The 20,082-nt window shown below is 44.8% G+C and overlaps 1 protein-coding gene across 1 annotated transcript; it reads left to right on the top strand.

The window, feature by feature from the left end:
- Positions 1-27: 27 nt before the first annotated feature.
- Positions 28-18,900, top strand: SHE (Src homology 2 domain containing E). The gene is made up of 6 exons (XM_037499920.2): positions 28-654; positions 3,028-3,154; positions 10,853-11,164; positions 12,486-12,642; positions 13,068-13,187; positions 14,462-18,900. The coding sequence occupies exons 1-6, from the start codon at positions 46-48 to the stop codon at positions 14,646-14,648; spliced, it is 1,512 nt and encodes a 503-aa protein (XP_037355817.1). The 5' UTR covers positions 28-45; the 3' UTR covers positions 14,649-18,900.
- Positions 18,901-20,082: the final 1,182 nt, after the last annotated feature.

The following is a 20,082-nucleotide window of genomic DNA, read 5'->3' on the forward strand; positions in this document are numbered from 1 at the left end:
CGTCGCGGGGCCTCGCCGCGGCCTCCAGCGCCCCAGCCCCGGGGAATGCAGTGGCCCCCGGCCCCTGGCGCCTCTCCGTGTCTGGGCTGGGCCTCCTCGCTCGCCTGCTCCGCGGCCGCGACGCTCCTCAGCCGCGCCGGCCGGGCCCCCCTCATGGCGGCCAAGTGGTTCAAGGAGTTCCCCCTGAACCTGAAGACCGTGTCCGAGCGGGCCAAGCCCAGCGGCGGCGCAGGTGGCAAACTGCGCAAGAACTCGGAGGCGGGCGGCGCGGGACCCGCCCCGGGCAAGGGCCGCAAGAACTCGGCGGCCGAGCTGGGGAGCGGCAGGGCTGGCGCCGGCGCCCCCAAGGACAGCCGGCTGTCCCGGGACAGCCTGCAGGGCCTGATCCAGGCCGCCGCGGGCAAGGGCCGCAAGAACTCCCGGGTCACCGAGGAGGAGCCCCACCGGGGCGCGGCCAAGATCTCGGGCTGCAGCACCTACATCAACAGGCTCATCAAGGTGGACACTCAGGAGAAGAACGGGAAGAACAATTACCCCAGCAGCAGCAGCAGCAGTAGCAGCAGCAGCAGCAGCAGCTCCTCCTCGGCGTCTTCTTCCCCTTCCTCCCTGGGCCCCGAACTGGACAAGGGCAAAATTATTAAGCAGCAGGACACGGTAAGAATGCAGCCCCCGTGGACACCTCTCTCCCACAGAAAGCACAAGGTGGAAGGGAGCGGAGCCAGCCTGCTAAACCCCAGGTTCTTTACCTCGGAGAAGGGGAGGATGTGTGTCCCCCGCCCCCAACATCTGGTGACTCCTAAGTGAGCGTTTAAAATCATTAGGGTTTTTTCCCTTCTAATGGTGAAAAATCCTCATTTTTAGGAGTGGGGGATTTTGCAGAAATGTATTATTCATCTAATTTTGTTAATAGTTTTGAGGCGTAATTGAATGAGATATGCCTGCTTTGTTAAAGCTGAGCCCCTTATAGATGTGGTTTGTTTTAATTTTGGCAGCCAGGGAGATTGCAAAGCTAGACTTGGATGTAGCTTATATGCTTCTTGAGCATAAGAAATGGTAACCTCTGAACTGTGTAAATGTGGATTTCTACACACTAGAGTATGAGTTGCCCATCCGCCCCCCTTCTCTGCTACTTTTGAAGTTCTACCTGCAAGGGAATTCTCAGAACTTCACTTGCACCCCAAGATTACAGCCCTTCCATTCATTCCATGAACATTTGCTGTGCAGCAGCCACATAGGGGGCAAAGACCCTAGAGGTTGGGAGCCCGGGGGAGGTGTAGAATAGGACAAGGAAATGCCCTTAAGGAAATTACAGATCTGGAGAGAAGAAGGTGTTTCCTGCTTCTTACTCACCGGAGGCTTTCTGGGTGCTGTCCAACATGAGGTAGCTAATAAGAAAAAGAGCGTGACTATGTGAAGAGACTCACTTCATTCTTACGGAGAAGAGTTGGGGTTTTGTTGTCTAGTTTTGTTTTTAATCCTCTGTGTGAAAAGCGCTCAAATGGGGCTTCCAGTCTCCTGCCCAGGACCTATATCCTGACATAGGAACTTTAATTTGGTCCTGCCCAGGCTTCAACCATGCTGCCCACCTGGATCAAGTCCAGAGCCCATACACAAACCACATGTGTCTGTTCTTTCCTCCATTCTTTCCCCACATATTACAGTGTGTCTCCCCTGGGCAGGCACTGGGGGAGAGCTGTGGGAAGATGGCAGGGACCAACTCATCCAGTTATTAGTCAGTGGACCAGTGACCAACACATTGTAAGCGCCATCCTCTTCCTGACTGTACCTTGGGGTATTGTACGTACACGTGGTGGGCAGTCAGGAGGAATAAGGGGGTGGTGTTTGCTGCCCTGTGCAGTGACTGCTTATTTGCATGGTTGCTCCCTCCAGATGTCTGAGGGTTCTTAAGCCATCTCTTCCAGGCCATCTCTGCTCCTCACTTCTCCCTCATCTGAAGTCTTGCTGCCAGCTCCAGTGGTACTCCTCCATGAACTCTTTGGAGAATGTAATCATTGTGGAGCAGGACCGGGGAGAAAGGTCCCCTAAACCTATTTTATCCCCCAGCTGCTACAAAACAAGTATTTCATACACACCACCTTTCCATTTTTGGAACGATGGATGCTTTCTGACACAAAGATCTATCAAAACTATCTGATGATAGGAGAATCCGTCTGGCATGAATTATTGGACCTAGAACTCCCACAATACTGTTTAGTGCTTTTTCTTAGGTTTCTTATTATGAAGCCTGTTTTTAGAGCTGTTAAACAGATTCCTTGAGGACAGGAAGCAGTTCTTGGGTTTATTCAGATTCTCTTGCAATGCCTGGCCAGAGCTGGTAGATGTTCAGAGGTCACTGGGTGGTTGACTGGCTTACCATGGCTGTCTTGCTGCTCTGGTTGACATTCAAAAGTCACAGGGCAGGGCCTCCCCAGTGGCGCAGCGTCTGAGCGCTGGATTGTGAAGCTACCTGCAGCCTCTGCAGCGCCGGTTCAATCCCTGGCTGCCAGGCGAGGGTCCCACATGGCGCGACAGACCTCTCCTGCCCGCTGCTCCCCTCAGCAGTGTACTTCGTCAGTCTGCCTGTTCTGCTCTCTCCTCTGGCTCTGGTGAATTCTCTCACCCTCCCGCGCTTCTGACTTTACCCAGTACTTGTATAAATAAATTAATTAATTAAAAAAAAAAAGTCACAGGGCAGTCATCTTTTTATACTCTAAAGACATAGATACCCTCCACTACCCACCCCTGTCAACACCTTTTTTTGTTCGTTTTTGCCTGGGGAGACAAAGAGAGGTCAGCTGAACCGTGGGGTAAGTATTAGTTTAGATGAACTGTGGCCAATCAGTTATACTACCAAATCAGATGTTTGTTCAGCTGGATGAAGACCATGATCAATCACAAAGGCTAACTAGACCTGGTTGGCGAGCTTGACCTCAGATCTGCAGGAGGACTTCAGTAGACATTTTGCTACCTTCTCCATTTGGATTATGATAACCCTTAGCAACTCTCTCCTCTCTGGTTCTTTCATAGGTCATCATCCTGGAAGACTATGCTGACCCTTATGATGCCAAACGGACAAAAGGTCAAAGGGATGCAGAGAGAGTAGGAGAGAATGACGGTTATATGGAGCCCTATGATGCCCAGCAAATGATAACAGGTTTGTAACCAGGACTGCTTCACAGGGATGGAACTCTCACACCTGCTTGGAGTGTGGTAAGATTGTAGTAGTATTTCAGGACGAGGGATGAAGCAGTTTAACCAGATCCCACTGACTGGAAGAAAGAAATTAGACCCAAAACAAGGTCACAAAACAAGACCCAAAACACGCTAGTCAACTTCCTTAATGGTTTTGTATTCTTTCATTTTAAATGTGCACTGGTCCTGTGTTTTCAATTCTATGCAAGATGACACTTGTATGTTTACAGATCTGCCCAGAATGTGATCTTACTTTTAAGATGATTTATGTACATTTCTTGGCCACTTTCAAAGCTTTGACATTCATAATGAGAGTCTTAAATCTGTACCAAGGGACTAATGCACACTGAAAAGATTTTAAGATGTAAGAGATGCAAACATGACGTGACCCTCTATTAAAGTAGGCTGATTTCTCAACAAGCTCTACAACATTAGAGCAAAACATTTAATTACCAGGGAATGATTACTGATCGCTGGCAGGAGCTAAGCTATTCAAGGCAAACATCCTAAAACCAAGACCAACTTATCCTGTAACTTCATGTCAGACAGTTCCAACTTCTGAGCTAAGCAATCACTGTCACTTTAGGGGTCAAACTTTTCCTTTTTATCCATAATTCTCTTAAGTTGGTGTAAATGGTATTTCTAAATAACTAGTTTAAATGATTTACTTGTGACTTTTAGAGTGAGTTAGTCATTCGCCTAATTTTCCTTAAACTTTTTTGGATTCATATGAAAAAAGCTGAGTGTTGACTCCCTGGAGCCTTGCTGGAGCGTCCTGGGTTTCGTGCCTGGGAAAGGGACCACTGATTGTACATGAAAGGCCTTGTTTCTCCTGCTTAAAAACAGATTGAGAGGCTGTCCAGCTTAGGCTCCAGGAGCATAGTCTCAGAAGAGTTGAGCAGGGCAGCACCCTGGAAGGGTTGAGACAGGCTTTAGAATGAAAACGAGCTGCAACAGGAAAGCATTGCTCTGTTTCCTGCTTCTCTGCTTACAGAGATAAGGCCTGCATTTGGGGAGGGTGTACCCTGGCCAGGCTGTGACCCTGAAGGTCACTGGACTGTGACCTCTCATGAAATCTGTGAATGAAAGGAAGTGAAAATGAACTTAGTCAGAATTTTTAAAAATATCGGAGACTTGAAAGGAATAAGGGGAAAGTTTTACATACAGTTGAAGAAGAAGGTTTTCTGAAACAAAAAAAATCCATTTTGATTGCTATTTCTCTGTCCTTCAGTTTTTATTCCTCTCTTTCTCTTTAAACGTCTAAGATGTTTATTTCTGGAGTCACACTGATAAGAGGAAAGTGCTATGCTTTTCAAAAATGAGTATATTTTTATTTTTCCCGTATAATTCCCACAGAACTCTGTATCCCTGGACACTGCAATACTTTCTGTTCCCTGTTACAGAGTAAATATCAAGACCACAGAGAGTCTGACTTCCCTATGCTCACAGACCTTTTTAGAGCCAGGAGAAATTAGAGCCCACTCCCTCACCAGAGTTCTCAGGGCACATTTGAAGTGATGTATCCAAAAGCACTTTAAATTTCACTCCTCAGTAAGGCATCTTTCCACCCAGACTCATAAAGAAAGTTGTATTTGAAAGTTAAAATTATCTAACATGATATAATAATGGTGGTGGTTAGCATTGAATATTTGAGTATTTATTAAGTTCCAGGTTCTTTGTCAGCCATTCATGGAAATAAATTCATTCAATAATGCAAAATTAATATATTCCATGAGAGAATAAATGAAAATGTATTAAAAATTTAAATTGCTCACTTTTTGAAGTTCCAGATTTTTTTTTTGCCCATTAAAAAAATTTTATATTGGTGACTTTTAAAGTTACTACATTGAAAATACATGTCACAGAGCACTCAATCAGTGTAGAAAATATACAACACATAGGTTACACAGCTGGACAGAATAACAGGAAGTGAGTTTATCGGAAACTGGAAATAAAAGATTTGCTGCTGGGTTGGTTTTTTGGTTGGGGTTTTTTTTTTTTTTTTTTTTTTTTTTTTGCTTGGTTGTAAAAACCAAGTTCAGAAATGTCCCATATTTCTTGAGAAATGTTAGGGATTATTTTTTAATTTGCTTCAGCTTTGTGCAGATGGGGAAAATAGCTAACAATATGATTTAACTGTAGAACACCCAAATTCTGTATGGCCATTTTATTTTATTTTTATATTTTTTATGACATTATTTTACATTCTTGTTTTTTTTCCCCACCGTATAGGATTTCTCCCCTCAGTGTGGTCCCCACAGCTCTCCCACCACCAAAGCACCTACAGTCCTCCACCACAATCCATGGTGCTCCCCTCCCCCTTCCCTGCCTCTCTCCTCCTGGATACCTCAGATCTATAGTCAGCTTTTCCTTTGTTTGGTTTCCCTATATTCCACCTGTAAGTGAAAATCACCCCGTATTTGTCTTTCTCCCTGAGTATGGCTGTTTTAACACAAGTGAAGCAGGGTGGCTTGTCAGCTCTAATAATTCCTGGAGTACAAAAATCACTGCTCATGATACTATTTCATAACATGCTACTCATATTTCTGCAGCGTTTACTTACTGTGTACCGGTCCTGCGCTGGGCTCAGCATACAAGGGTCATGGCCCATGTCTTTATGGAACCTGACAGCAATAGGGAAGAAAATGTGTCAGTGGAAAGTGTGGTGAGTGCCATGAGGTGGAGGAGCCACCATCTGCATCAGGGAACAAAGGAAGAAGCAGAAACTAAGAGGCTTTTCTTATTGTGGTGACTAAATACCTGGGACCCAAGCTCCCTGGATCCACCTACCCTCCACCCCCCACCCTCACCACCACCAAAACTTTGCACTTAACTTTTTGAAGCTAAGAATTTATGAACATACAAATACAGTCTCACCTAGATTTATCCAGAGTATTATTCATGCAAAGATATGAATACAAGACAATTGAAGCACCAGCCTCTTTGTTGTTCTGTTAAATGAGAACATTTTAGCCAAATTTGCAGAAACGTACTACGTACGTTAGCATACTAAGTCTTAGCCACCATATTACAAGGAGCATGGGAATCCCTTCCCCTGCTGGGGTCTTACAGGTTGAGCGCTCACAAGCGACAAGGCACTTAGTCACCTTGCAAAAGGCTTGGGTGCTGCTGAAGTCTGTTTTACAGTGGAAGGAAGCAAGGTCAGAAGCCCCTGGAGCTCCTCCTAACAAGGCAGCAGGTGGTAGAGGCAGCAGGTCAGTCGGCCGCCTTTAGTTTCAGTCCTGAGCTCCAGGCTCAGGTGGTTTTTAGAATTTAATTTTTGCTTCCAAAAGTTTTGTTGGTTTGTGTAAATAGTCAAAATCTAAAGGAGAACCACATTGTTTGGGTCTCCATTTAAATACATATCTACTGTGGAAGAAATGGAAGACTTAAGATGTATTTTCTATACTTTCCTTGTTAACCTCAATTTTAGGGCTTCTGAACTATATCTGCTTTTGTTCAGATATATACATTTATCTGATAAGAGAATATTAAGTAAATTTAAAAATTAAGTAAATTTAAATTAAAAGCTTGAACACTGATAAAGTGCATAAAGCTACCTGATAGCCCTATTTCTGATCCTAGTGGGAAAGAGCCTTATGAGACTGAGTTTAGTGTTTTGAAATGGATTGGAGGGGAAAGGTGCATCATAGAAATTTCCATAAACATTTTACATGAAATCTTTGGGTATGGTGTGATAAAGCATGTACAAAGCAAGGGATGATAGTGTGGCCTGTGAGTTCGTCCTTCTGCCAGGCCTCAGTTGATCCACCTGTGAAATTGGATAACGCCTCATTGCATTACGAGGTTTCAAGAGATGTTGGGTATAACACAGCATCGTCCAATAAACATAGCCATTACATAGACTCTTCAGAGCTAGAATTCCATTTTCAAGAAGAATTCTGGACAAGTATAGAAGCTTATCAGTTGCTAACTCTTATTAATTTAGTACAAGAAAGTCTGTGTCATTTGCTAGTTTTTGACATACATGGGTATAATTATCTCCTGCCAGAGCTGGGGACTGGTTTCATGTAACAAGTGGCACCCTGTAACTGGTGTGGTCAGCCCCTGCTGCAGATGGGTGTTTATCTGCACCCGTTGGCCACATTCTGTTGTCCGCCGTGGTAAATGGCCTCTATCGGCAGAGCCAGGGCGTAGCTTCCTCTCGCCATTTCCTCCTTCTCAGGCTGGTTTCCTCTCGGAGCCAGCTCTGCACGTCAGGGGCTATTCTCCCTGCAGGAAGGGTCGGCTCGCAGACCCACGATTGTTTCTGTTTCTATGGTGCCTCAGGTTGGGGGCAGCCAGGTGTTGGAATGGACTGGAAGGTTACTCCCCTTGAAGGGTGGAGGGGCCCTGCACTCAAGCCCTTTTTTCCCCTAATTAAACATTGTTTAAAAACCTGATAATACTTTGCCTAATCCCAGGACCATCCTGGGACGGAACATTCTCACTTGCACGCTTTCCAGTACTTTCCCCAGAGCCTGGGTGCGCAAAGTCTGTCTAAAATAGAGGGAATCCAGGGCCTCCTCTCAAAAGTAAAAATTCTAACGTGTAATAATATGAACTAAGGATCCTAATCACTAAATTATCGAACTTGCCGTGTGAGTGGAACTCCAGGTTGGAATCAACTCTTGCTCTGTTTAATTCATCTAAGCAGAATTGAGGCAGGACCTTGGGAAAGCTTTCCCCAGCCTGTGCCAGTCTAAACTTGAGGATGAATTCAGGTGCTGATCAGAAGCCTAAAGTTTCTGACTTTACCCCCTTTGAGTTCCTTTGTGTTTTATCATCCCTTCTCCTGGGTGTAGAAAATTTTTCTTGTAGGAACTTTCTCTTTTAAAAGTTCCAGCTATTTCTTAACCAAGAGCAGAGTGCTTTTGCTTCTTGTTTTCCATAACTTCACGGAGAATAAGCAATGAATAAAAGTGTGGGATTAAAAGTTGGGAGATTCAGACTGGAGAGTCAACTCAGCCACCAGCTCCTGGTGTGACCTTGTATAACCCCAGCCCCTGTGGTTCCTGTCCTTGGGGCAGAGGAGGGCTCCTCAGGTGCTCCTATCTGATGTGGATGTTTTAGGTGCAGGGAGAACCCTTCTCCTTGGGGTGGGACTAGCCCTGGAGAGCAGGAGGGACTGAGCTGGGGAACCCAGGAACCCAAGAGGTGTAGAAGTGCCTCTCAGTCTTAGCTTCTCATTAGAATCACCGGAGGTCCTCTTGAGACTAACTCTTAGGCTGTACCCCAGAGCAATTAAGTCAGGATCCCTGGTGATGGGACCCAGGGGTCAGATGATCTTAATAAATTTATAGAATGGAAGCCAGCTGCAGTCAGGGGCCCCTACCTTGCAAAGTTAAAACCTCACCCTATAAATAAATTTTGCCCATTTGAATTCCTGATTTTAATCATTTTCCCTTGAATGTTTCATTTGTTGTCCTGTCCTTGTTATAGGAACCTTAGTCAATGACACCTCTCCACAGAGTGTCACCATGCCCATTCAAGTCATCTGGGAAAGTCCTGCTTTCCTTTATTTCTATGGAATTTCAGTCTCTGACCCTCTCTCTTCCCGTGCATCTGACTACCCCTTCTCTGTCTTTGCTGGCACCTCTTCTTCCATTCTCCCCTGCCGAAGGAGTCCCAGGTTCTGCCTTTGATCCTCATTCCTTTTCCACTGCCCTCCTTTTCTCTGTGGTTGCTTTCACTTTTACAACACTAACAGCTCCCCATTTGTGAGTAACTCCTTGACTTGCCTCTCTGACCTTCATTTCTCTGCTGAGCCTCAGATCCACATTGTCACCTGCCTGGTGAAGTTCCAGAGCCCCTCCTCCCTCTCCTCCCACCCATCCTTCCAACCATTATCTAGCACAACTCTTTGTCCCGCAAAGATCAGCAAAGCATGGGGTCTCTTGCCCTGACAGTCATCACCAAATTGGAAATACAGATACATCAATAAATAACTCCATACAATGAGAGAAGTAGAAGGTGAAAGTGGGTGGGCGCAGCAGTGTTCTGGGGGAGGCGGGGTGTTGCAGGGAAGGTGGGCAGAAGAGAGGAGGAGATGCCAGGTTAGATTTCAGAGGCTACGAAGATCACCTGGACACGGGTGGGGGTAAGTCAGTTAATGCCTGAGGAACTTGTACTATTTGGTTGGGGCAAAGAATTGGATGGTGGGATGGGGGCAGGAGCAGGGTGGTATTGAGAGACAGGTTCGGAGAGGGAGACAGTGGTCTGGTTATAGGAGGCATCCCATGCCAGATTGAGCAGTTTGAACTTTGTAAGTGGACGGTTGAGAGCTTAGGAGGTGTTAAATGATGAGATGAGATGCTTGCGTTTGGAAAGGTCTCCCTTGGCTGACCAGGCTAAGGGACTGAAGACTCCCTGATGGGCATTTAGAGGAAGCACAGCGTGATATTCTGTGTGTATGACCAGCTCTAGTGGTTTTGACTCCACCAACTGGGGCCTCTAGACCCCAAAATGGTCAATCCCCAGACATTGCCGATTGCTTCCCACTGTGGCTGGCTGGCTCGCAGCCGGGGGTTGGTGGATTTGCATCCATTTCTATGCTTCAGTTCAGACCATACCTCTGTGACTTACCCCATCCATACACTGTGGTCAGTATTACCTGTTCAAACACTTCAGTTTCTGCAAGCACACAGAGCAATCTAAACTTGTTACCTTTGCTTCTAAAATGTCTACACTTGCTGCCTGTCCTCCTGCTGTTCTAGCTGCTGGCCCCACTCTCTCTCTTCTCCTCGCCTTCTGTCTTTTAAACTTCTCTCTCCCCTTATGGAAGCAAGCCCTTGACGTCTCCCTCCTCCGTATCTCAGCTCATGAACTTCCTCCACTGGAAATGACCTTCTCTGTCAAAGTCAGTCACTTCATTTCTCCTCCACGTGGAGTCACTGAGTGTCATGGTGAGAGAGTGGGTGTCAAACCCAGCTTCCTCCTCTTGAGTCCAGAATCCAGGTTTGAACCATTTCCTTAAACTCTGTGCTTGGGTTTGCCCTTGGGTGGTGTCAGGGAAATAATGGTGCTTCCTTGCCCTGTGGTTCTGACCATCTCAGGGTGCTTGACACATCGTGCACCATCGCTGGATGTCAGTTGTTAAGTTAGTTTTACTTTGATTTGTCCTGTAGTTATTAGCCTGTTATGTGTTGTTTTTGGAATGTGTCTGGCTTCCCAGTTGTATTGAAACCCCTAGAAGTCAAGGACTTTGTCTGATGCACATGAACGCTTTCCCTCATATGCATAATGCTCTCCATACAGGTAAAATGCAGTTCTTCTTTACTGAAATACTCTTAGCTTCCTGACAGAACTACTCTTAGCTTCCAAGCAGAACTATTCTCAGAGCAGACATCGGGACTGGAACCTGGAACAGGTTGCCTGGCAGCCATTTCTCTACTCAGCCTGGTCAAGTTGCCCCCAGAAGCGTGCCTGTCTCCAGATGGGAGTCCTCATCCTATGACTTGACCCCATTATCTGGCTCTGGAAACTGGATGGAAGAAGTTGCAGACCCTATTCTCTTGAGAATTCTTTGCAGCAGAGTCCTCAAGGAACAATATGGGCTGCCTTCGACTAGACGCTCATCAGAGGTGAAGGCTGGTTGGGTTAATTACTGGGCCTCTGTGGCACCTTTTCTCTCAAGCGTTTGATGGTGTGTGTCTTTCAGAGATCAGGCGACGAGGTTCCAAAGACCCCTTGGTGAAGGCCCTCCAGCTGCTCGACAGTCCCTGCGAGTCAGGGGAGAACGGCATGAAATCAGACACACTGGCCAAGAGACGAAGCTCCAAGGACCTACTGGGGAAGCCTCCCCAGCTGTACGACACTCCCTACGAGCCTGCAGAAGGAGGCCCCCGGACGGAGGGGAAGGCCTGGCCCCCGGAGGGACACAGCCGGCTGCCTGAGAACGACGAGCGGCCAGCGGCTGAGTACGAGCAACCCTGGGAATGGAAAAAGGAGCAGATCGTGAGGGCTCTGTCAGGTGAGGCCTGGGGTAGCCCATCTGCTGCCACTCACTGCCCTGCTGAGAACCCTCTGGCCCCCTGCATGCTGGGCTTTTCAGCCAGGGCTATTTTCTCCATGTTCCTCAACCTCCAGTCTTTTCCAGGGAATTTGATATGGGGAAATACGAATTTGGCTGTGGTTGGAAGACCAGGGCTGATGCTGAGCCCTAATAGGGCATTTATTTTTTATCCTTCTGCACACCTTTACTTTTCTTTCTCTTCACAGTGTGCCACTGTTTTGGAAATGCCTTAAATGATTATTGAAAAAACTTATCCAGTCACCCCTGAAGCTATGAAATTGGGAGCAGCTTTTTCTAATTCTTACTTAGTGCTACTCCTCAAACCTATTAAAACCCCTATTTATGAAATGGCAGGACTGGATCGAATGGATTACAGGTAGAGCTAGTTGGAAAGCTGGATGAAACTAGCTTTTCTCTTCCTCCCCCACCAAAAAAAAAATCCTAGTAAAGGAATCAATTCTTCAAGTGTGAATTTTTAAAGTAACTTAAGAGTGAGTTGGTAGTAGGTTGTCAAATGTTAAAGATAATTATCCCTCCTGCTTCTCCCAGGCCATGATTTTCCTACTTGGCTTTGCCTTTGATTTAAAAGTTAGGAAATCTTTGCCCTCTAACAGTAAAGGCAAGTTTGCCACTAAAAGGGTGAATAGAGAAAGTAACAGATGCAAAGTTTTGAGTCCATTTTAATTTTTGGTTTTCTCCAAATCTGTTGGGTACCTGCTGTTTTCTCAGTACTTGTGCCGGGTGCTTGCTCATTTTACTTTTTTTTCCTCTTGTCCATTCTCCTTTTTTCCATAAACACCAGTACTCATTTTAGCTCTTTATCTTCTGTCCAGCCTAGATGTCACAGTATCTTTAAGGCACTCTTCAGCAGTTTCTGCCTCTGAGTTGACTTTTCTCTTTATTGTTTCTTAGTGAAAACTGTGCGTTTGGTTTCACAGGATGATACTCTCACTTGCAAGGAATTATTACCTGTGACTATGTTTATTCTTTTATCATTCTAAATATGCTGATGCTAAGAGTATTTTGAAGTCCATGCTATAATATATTGAAGTGGTTTCCGCTTATATTTTAAAACTACTTTTACGCTGATGAACATCTTACAGAAAAAGTGCACGTGTGCAGATGCAGCGTGATCAGATAGCAGAGACAGTGGAGACAGACAGATGGGGTGTTGTGCATCAAGGAGAGGGTATGGCTGCCTTCTGGAGCCAAGACGGCAAGGAGGGTTTGCACGTGTCACCTTGGAGACCTGTGAGATTAAATGGAGCCTTCCTTCCAGTTCAGTTTGAAGGCGCTGAGCGTCCTGCCATCAAGGAGGAGACAGTGAGGCAGCACCACCGACAGAAGAGCTGGACCCAGAAGATCTTGAAGCCAGTGCTCGCTGACCACGCTGAAGGGGAGAGAGTGGACCCAGCCCTGCCCCTGGAGAAGCAGCCGTGAGTCTTCCACGGACACATGCCACAGATGAGGCTTCTTGATAGTCTTGGCTGGGTGGGGCGCCCTGGCCCATTTTACATGATTATTTTTGTTCCTGATACTTGTCTGGGTGGAGCTGATTCATGAAAATTCCTTTCAAAGCCCAGTGTATCTGTGCAGGATGGAAAGGGCGCTGCCTCCCAGGAAGCAGAGTTTAAGTCCACTCTCCTGTACAGAGGGAGAACCTGATGTGACACTGGCACCTCGAGCTAGCTCACTCTTGCGTGCTGATAGGCTTTGTGATCCAGGACTCCCCAAATCCGCTCCTTGTCTATTCTGAATGTAAGGCATTCAGGCTGCCGGAAGCCCATTTTAAATAATACTGTATGGAAGGATGTGCTGTCTGGTTTCTATTCTGACACCAGTATCTCCCATCCCATTTTAGTTGGTACCATGGGGCCATCACGCGTGCTGAGGCTGAGAGTCGACTGCAGCCTTGCAAAGAAGCTGGTTACCTGGTTAGAAATAGCGAGTCGGGGAACAGCAAGTACTCCATTGCACTCAAGTAAGTGTTGAAGCCTCCTGGGCTCACCTGCCTCCACGCAGGAGGAAGTGCTTCTGTCATGGGTGGATGGCCAGACAGACGGCTCACCAGAGGGGTGTGGGCAAAGAAAGCAAGATGCACTTGCTTGGCACGTGAAATGGTCTGATTAGAATGCAGGCTCGGCGATGGGTGAATGCCCCACGGAAACACCATTTCCCGTCACCTCTACTCTTTGGAGTAGCGTGTCCTCTTTGAGGTGTGACACTCGGGAAAGGACAATGAGGGTCCTGTTTCATTATCACTGTACAGCAGTCACCTCCCACTATCCCATTACCTACTCTAGAGGAAAGTAGGTCCCCTCAGCAGAGAAACAGTTCCTCATAAAGAGGGTAATTTCATTCCTTTATTTCCCTAGCGTTTAGGACTTTAATAAATCAGATCCCTTGATTGTCAAAATGCCAACTGTGATTTTGATACCAGTTTCTTCTGGCAAAGAAGGAAACGCTGACTTGCTCTTCCTCCCACTTCCAAGTGTACACAGAAAATGCAGCCTTGCCCGTTAGGCCTGGTGGATCTTGTATCATGGAAATTCTCGTTGGGCCGCGAGTTCGGTGGTGCTATATTGGAGGATCATTGTCAAGAGCTCTAACAGCATTTCCTTCCTGAGGAAGCTGAGCCCCTGCAGCTGAAACAATCACACTGGAGGGGAAAAGAGGTTGCCGGGGGGAGTGTCGGAGCAATAGGGCTCAAAAATGGGATAGGCCACCAGATATACAATACCAGGAATAGCTTTGCTGTGCTCCTGAAACTGGTGCTCGCGGATTAGATCTTTGAGCCTTCAGTGCCAGCTGTCATTATATACAACCAGGAACAGTCTTTCCAGATGGGGCAGAGGGGAGGAAACAGTTTTTTATTATTATTGTTAATGTGTTCTTTGGGGAGGAAAGACCCTTCAGCCATCATGAAGAGGGTGAACTTAAACTCGCCCTTTGTGGTCTCACACTCTGGCTTGGTACTTTGGGGCCCAGGTGGGACTTGACGTTTTTTTCGTTTTCGGTCCAGTGCCTGATGGTTTCTGTATATTAAGAGGCGAGCAAGTCAAGGAGGATTGAGGGCTGTGGAGCTCCTAAGCACTCGAGTGGAGTGCAGAAAGGATTTCTGTTTGTATATAACACTTAGTTCCAGGAATGGATGGGACTCTGTCTGCCTGTGAACTGGCTGGGATTGTGGTTTGCTGAGGAAGGTGCCCCTGCTTACTCATTCATGTCTCCTCCTTGATTTTTGTCTTGTTTCAGGACTAGTCAAGGATGTGTCCACATTATCGTGGCTCAGACCAAAGACAACAAGTACACACTGAACCAGACAAGTGCTGTGTTTGACAGCATCCCTGAAGTGGTACACTACTACTCCAACGAAAAGCTGCCTTTCAAGGGGGCAGAACACATGACCTTGCTCTACCCCGTGCACAGCAAGCTGCACTAAGGTTTGGCCACTGAATCCCCAGGCCAGGCCTCTCACACCTAAGAGAGGACATCAGCACCCACCCAGCAGCTCAAGACAAGGCTGGACTGTGCCACAATAATTGTAGGAAATGACAGAGACTTCATTTACAAGTCAAAAAGTCTTTGGCCTATAATCCATTCCATGACACCTGGTTACCGACCTGTCTGTTTTCTCTGTGCTACAATGAGAAACCATGATTTCCCTGTTGCCTCCACTCTTTGAAGAAGAGTGTTCTCTTGAAGGTATGAACCTCAGGAAAGGTAAGTCAGGAGCGCAGGAAAATTAAGATTGTCTAAAAATGTGCTCATCGTTAATCTGGAGTCTCTGGTCTTCAAACCAACCAACCCCAAAAAATCACTTTTACAGAAGATGACAGAAAATGATGATGTGGACCAGAAGAGCACTTGATACTGAACCCCTTTTTGGGGAAAAGGATGAGCAGTGGGAAATAAATGGCAGTGAGCACCTTGGAGAAAGCTGTTTTTCCCCTTTTCTCCTTTGAGGTCCTAGTTCAGCTCTGCAGTCCATGAAATTCCTAACTTTAGTGTCTGACAAAAGGATTGTTTTGTTCATCAGCCTTCTAAGGAAGTTCGTATTTTCTGAATCTCCATGAACTTTTTCATCATTTTTCAGCAAATCAGTAAAAGAGCATAAATAGGTAGGAAGTACCCTTGATTTAAGAATCGCCCATATAATTAATATTGGCATTCTTGTTATAGTTCTGAAGTATAGGATAAAATACACAACAAAGCTTTCATTTCTGATTTTTAAATAATCTGAAAATTTACAAAGCTCAATAGTAATAAAAACTGTTTCCTTATTGGATAACTATACAGAACTTTGGACATCCTTTGTTTCATCTTTAGTTTTAGTTGTTATGGAAGCATTTATCATTTGTGTCCCTCAGATGACATTTGTTTTGTAATTTTAGAGTAAATTAAAATATGTACATATATATATATATAGATAGATAGATAGATATAGATGGATGGATAGATAGATAGATCGATCTATAACACCAGGATCTGGTCATGTGAACTAGGTCTCTAAAGTCTGCAGAGTCGCTTATGTTATACAAAGCAGGCTGGTTTCCACTGTATAAAAAGATTTTTTAACAGTTTTGAGGTTTTCTCTACTTTGGCTTAAGAAATTAAATTAATATCATAGTATTATTATCTTTATGACTTATTGTGAACTTATATTGCCAATTTTCTTACTGTGAAAACAAAAGACAAAACTTGGCGATGGCATGCTGTGAGAAGACTCTCCCATGGGTGGCTCTCGTCAAAGCCCCGCAGGGGCGCTGGGTTCTGAGCTTTGGGATTTAGTTCTCCAATTGGTCCAGATGCAGATGTGCTGTCAGCAATGAAAAATTAACTTTTGTAGCTTCTTTTAAATACACATAGAATCATGATTTGGTTGATTTTTTTTAAAGCCAGTATACCTTTCTAGTTATTAATTACCATTTTGCTGTTATAACTTAGGGGTTAGTAAATATTTGCTTCTTTATTCAGTTAAAATCTTAACCAAAGAGTTTTATAGTCTTTGATTCAAAAATTTGAGAGGAACTTCTTCTGACTGGGTCGCAACGATATTATCATTACAGAGTGTTTTGTTTAAGTACTGATTGAACTTTTTTAAAGTGTACTGGTTCTTTAGTGAAGATTTTTTTAAAAAAAAATTAGCATCTATTCCAATTCCATTCAATAAATATTTATTGTCTTCCATATACAAATAATTCATTGTGTTACACTTATTTTTAGTTCAATATTCTAGAGATGAAATCTTGTTTTTTACTTAACCTATTCTACAAAGGAAATATAGCAGTTATCCTAATTTTAATAAATGCTAAAAACGTTATAAAATTTTTCTTGGCACACTAAATGATTTTTGGCTCATTCCCAGCAACTGTGTTGAATATATAATGAAATAACATTTTGAAAGCAGAACTGATACACAAGTGTTTATTGTCTGACACATGCCAGGTATTGTGCTTTCTCTATAGTGTTTTTCTGTGGCAGTCATGCTGTTTTCTTTACATGGTTATAAGTGGAGGAGATGTGGAGGTTATATATAGTCCCGTTACTTCACAGTCATACACAAGCTTAGAAGGAAAAGAAATATAGTAAATTATTAGAAGGGGAGAGGGGTTAAGCAACTATTTTCTTCTTAAGGTTGTGACACAAGCTGACAAAAGCCAGGGAATTCACAGCTGGGTGGTGGCACAAAGTAGCATATGTTCTAGAAACAATTAGGCCCAGCAGGGTGTCCCTAATGGCTTCCTTGTTAAGCCTCCCGCACCGCCAACCTGAAGCCTTGTGACATGTTTCCTCTCTGAGCCCGAGTGCTCGGGCTTTTGTCATTTTGTCTCTGTACAAGTCTTTTCCTGTTGGCTTCATCCTTTTGCGTTAATTCTGTTCCCCAGAATATTTTCTGATTCTTTCTGGAGTGAATAATGAGGTCTTGTAGCAAATATTTGCTCACTTGCCTTAAATGTAGTATCCACTGAGTCTCCTGCATCTGTGTTCTCCTGCATCACACCTTCTTTTAAAAAATGCTCTACTCTAGTTGCTTAATGAGTTTCTTTAGATGGTACATTTCAGATCTATAAGAACAGAGGGTAAATAGATATTTCCATTTGCTTTGCTACCATGGCTATTTCTGTCAAGATGGATTTCAACGTTTAGTCTCCATGAATTGCTGAATTGTTACTCATTTACTGGCCTCTGCCACAGGATGGGGCAGTGTAATCTATAGGGACAGCCAGAAGTTTTGAGATGGGACGATTGTATTAATTTTTTCACTGAATTTATTTCAATATGTTATTACCCTGTAGCCAGCCATTGTTACTAAAACTTAATTCGGAACAACTGAGCATCTGTGAAATTCTGCAGTTGCTTTTTAAATGAGGGTAGCCTTTCTGGTCTATTAAAATCCCCTTTTTTAGTCAAAGTTTAGTGCCTCATTTTTCTTCATTCTGGGAGGCAGGGGAACCAAGATACCTGGATTTCATTTCTCTACATTCTTTTAGTAGTTAGCAGAATTTCTTTGAAACCTTTCTCAGATGGCTCTCCTTCATTAGTTGTCTCTCTCCGACTTTCCCTAATCAGCACTATTTTGGCTTTATGATCTTTTTAGAATTACTCTTCTTTATTCTTATCTCTAATTTTTGTTCCTCATTAACTTGGGCTTAGAAAAACTTGGCCTGCAGTGGAGCTGCCTTAATTTCTGACCCTGTAGGAAGAAGACGGTGTGCTACTGCCATCTAGTGGAAAAAGAGCAAACTGCTGTGGGAAGCAGGCAGAGCTTTAGGGTAGGGCTTTCTAAAGGATTTCTGATACAGCCCAAGGGGGTGGGGGATGACACAGCAGTTGCCATCTTGAAATCTGCCCTTTCCTCAGAAAGGGTAGTTGGCAATCTTAATACAATTCTCTTCACGAGGCCCTGGATTACGGCTGGATCACGTAGTTTAGAATCTTAAATTATAATTTGATAAACATGCTGGTAGCAGATCACTGGGGCATTGTAGTGCCATCAAAGCACGGAGCAGATTCTCTGTGGATCCAGGCAGATGAGTAAAGGAGAGTCCTGGAGCCCTCAGTGGCTTTTTCAGGCTTTTAACGATGCTTCTACACCATTTGCAATGACGCAACCAGGTGTGGGCAGGCAGCGGGGCCTGGGAGCCAGGAGGCTGGCAGCCTCTTTACCCCCGGTGAATCTTCACTCTTTCTGGGCTCTCTGGCATTCTCTTGTGGTCTCCACTGGTCTCTACTGCACTCTGCCCCACGGTCCTCTGTCTCCTCCATCCTCTGCTGCTGCCCTTACATGCTCGGCCTCCAGAATCAGGTGCTCCCACTCACACACGCCCACAGCGCTCTCCAGGTGCCGCCATCAGGTGCGCATGTAAGACCACAGGTGTCCATCATTGATGCTAATGGTGGGAGGGTGGGAAAAACCAGATCACTTCCACTTACCCTACAGGCAGGCGTCTCATTTGCCAATTTCTTAACCAATTATTTTTGTCGGGGGACTTTAATATCTTAATTGTCAACTAATATGTTTTAACTTCTGAAAATATTTGAAGATTGTATGTAATAAAGGTGCCTATCTTTTGTGCTTTAATAATTTAAATTCTTCCAGAAAGGTTTTATAAAATTTCTGGATGTATTGCAGTAGCCAATATAGGCTGAAGATGGTTTACTCTAAAATGTAAATTTAAATAAATATTATTCCAAGAAAACCAGTGTTTTTGTTTGATTCAGTGAGTTTTGAGAATCACCTCCCTCCTGTGGCAACAGCAATAGCAGAAGTCAGACGTTTCATTCACTTGAAATCCAAGCCACAAGGAGCTGTCCCCTCACACCTGTGAGCATCAAAAAGCCTGGAAGCAATATGTGCTGGCCAAGGCGCCACGAAAGAGCAGCTCTCGCTCCCTCGCCGCTGGTGGGAATGTAAGTGGATGCAGCCCTTAACAGTTTGGTGATTCCTTTAAAACTATAAATGGAAATGCCACATGACCCAGCAATGCCTCTGTTAGATATTTAGCAAAGAATGTGAAAACACTATAAATCGAAAAGCTCTGCACCCTGTTCTTCACAGCAGCACTGTTCACAACAGCCAGCACACGAAGATACCCAAGTGCCGCTGACAGTGAGTGGATAAAGAAGTTGTAGTCTAGAGGCTCAGTAGGAATACTCAGCTACTGAAAAGGAGGAAATCTTGCCTTTTGTGCAAACATGGCTAGGACTTGTGATTATGCTAAGCGAAATAAGAAAGAAAATAACAAATCACAACACAACTATTCTACTCTGAGAAACCTGGTTTCAGAGGGGACCAGGAGGGGCGGGGGAAGGTAGAAGGCACTAGAACGTGAGGTTGGGGGTTTTAGGTGAGGCATATAGTCAGAGAGCAGAGAAGTGAAGATGCACCCTTGAAAATGTGTATCATTGTATACATCTGGTAAATCAATTTCTTTCTAAGAGTTTTATTTGCAATCACTGTTAAAATAATGTATAAACAAGCCATGACTGAACCAGCGGACTGGATGGATCTTAACTTTTTTCCCCCAAGTCACCTGGGAGTCCTTCTGTCATGTTGCCCTTCCCATATTGCACAGTAACACCATGAACTCTTACTCTTCTGCCTCCTTGACCACCTTCCTGAGCTGAGAATGGTTGTCCCCATCCTCACCCCTGGTCCAGCAGCAGACCTGTGGCTTTGTTCTTTGATCTTTGTGGGTCTAGTACAGATGTCGCCAGCCCAGCCATGGTTGTTGATGCGTTAGTGTGTTGTGAAGCTTGAAATCTAATTTTTTTAAAAACCCTACTGGGTGATGTTGATATCCAGTTGTGGCTAGGACCGAGCACTGGAAGCTATGATTTAGAAATGCTCAAATAAATTCATTGGAATTTCT

This window comes from Talpa occidentalis, unplaced genomic scaffold (assembly GCF_014898055.3).
Source record: "Talpa occidentalis isolate TD23 unplaced genomic scaffold, MPIMG_talOcc4v2.1 talOcc4.9, whole genome shotgun sequence".
Lineage (NCBI taxonomy): Eukaryota > Metazoa > Chordata > Mammalia > Eulipotyphla > Talpidae > Talpa > Talpa occidentalis.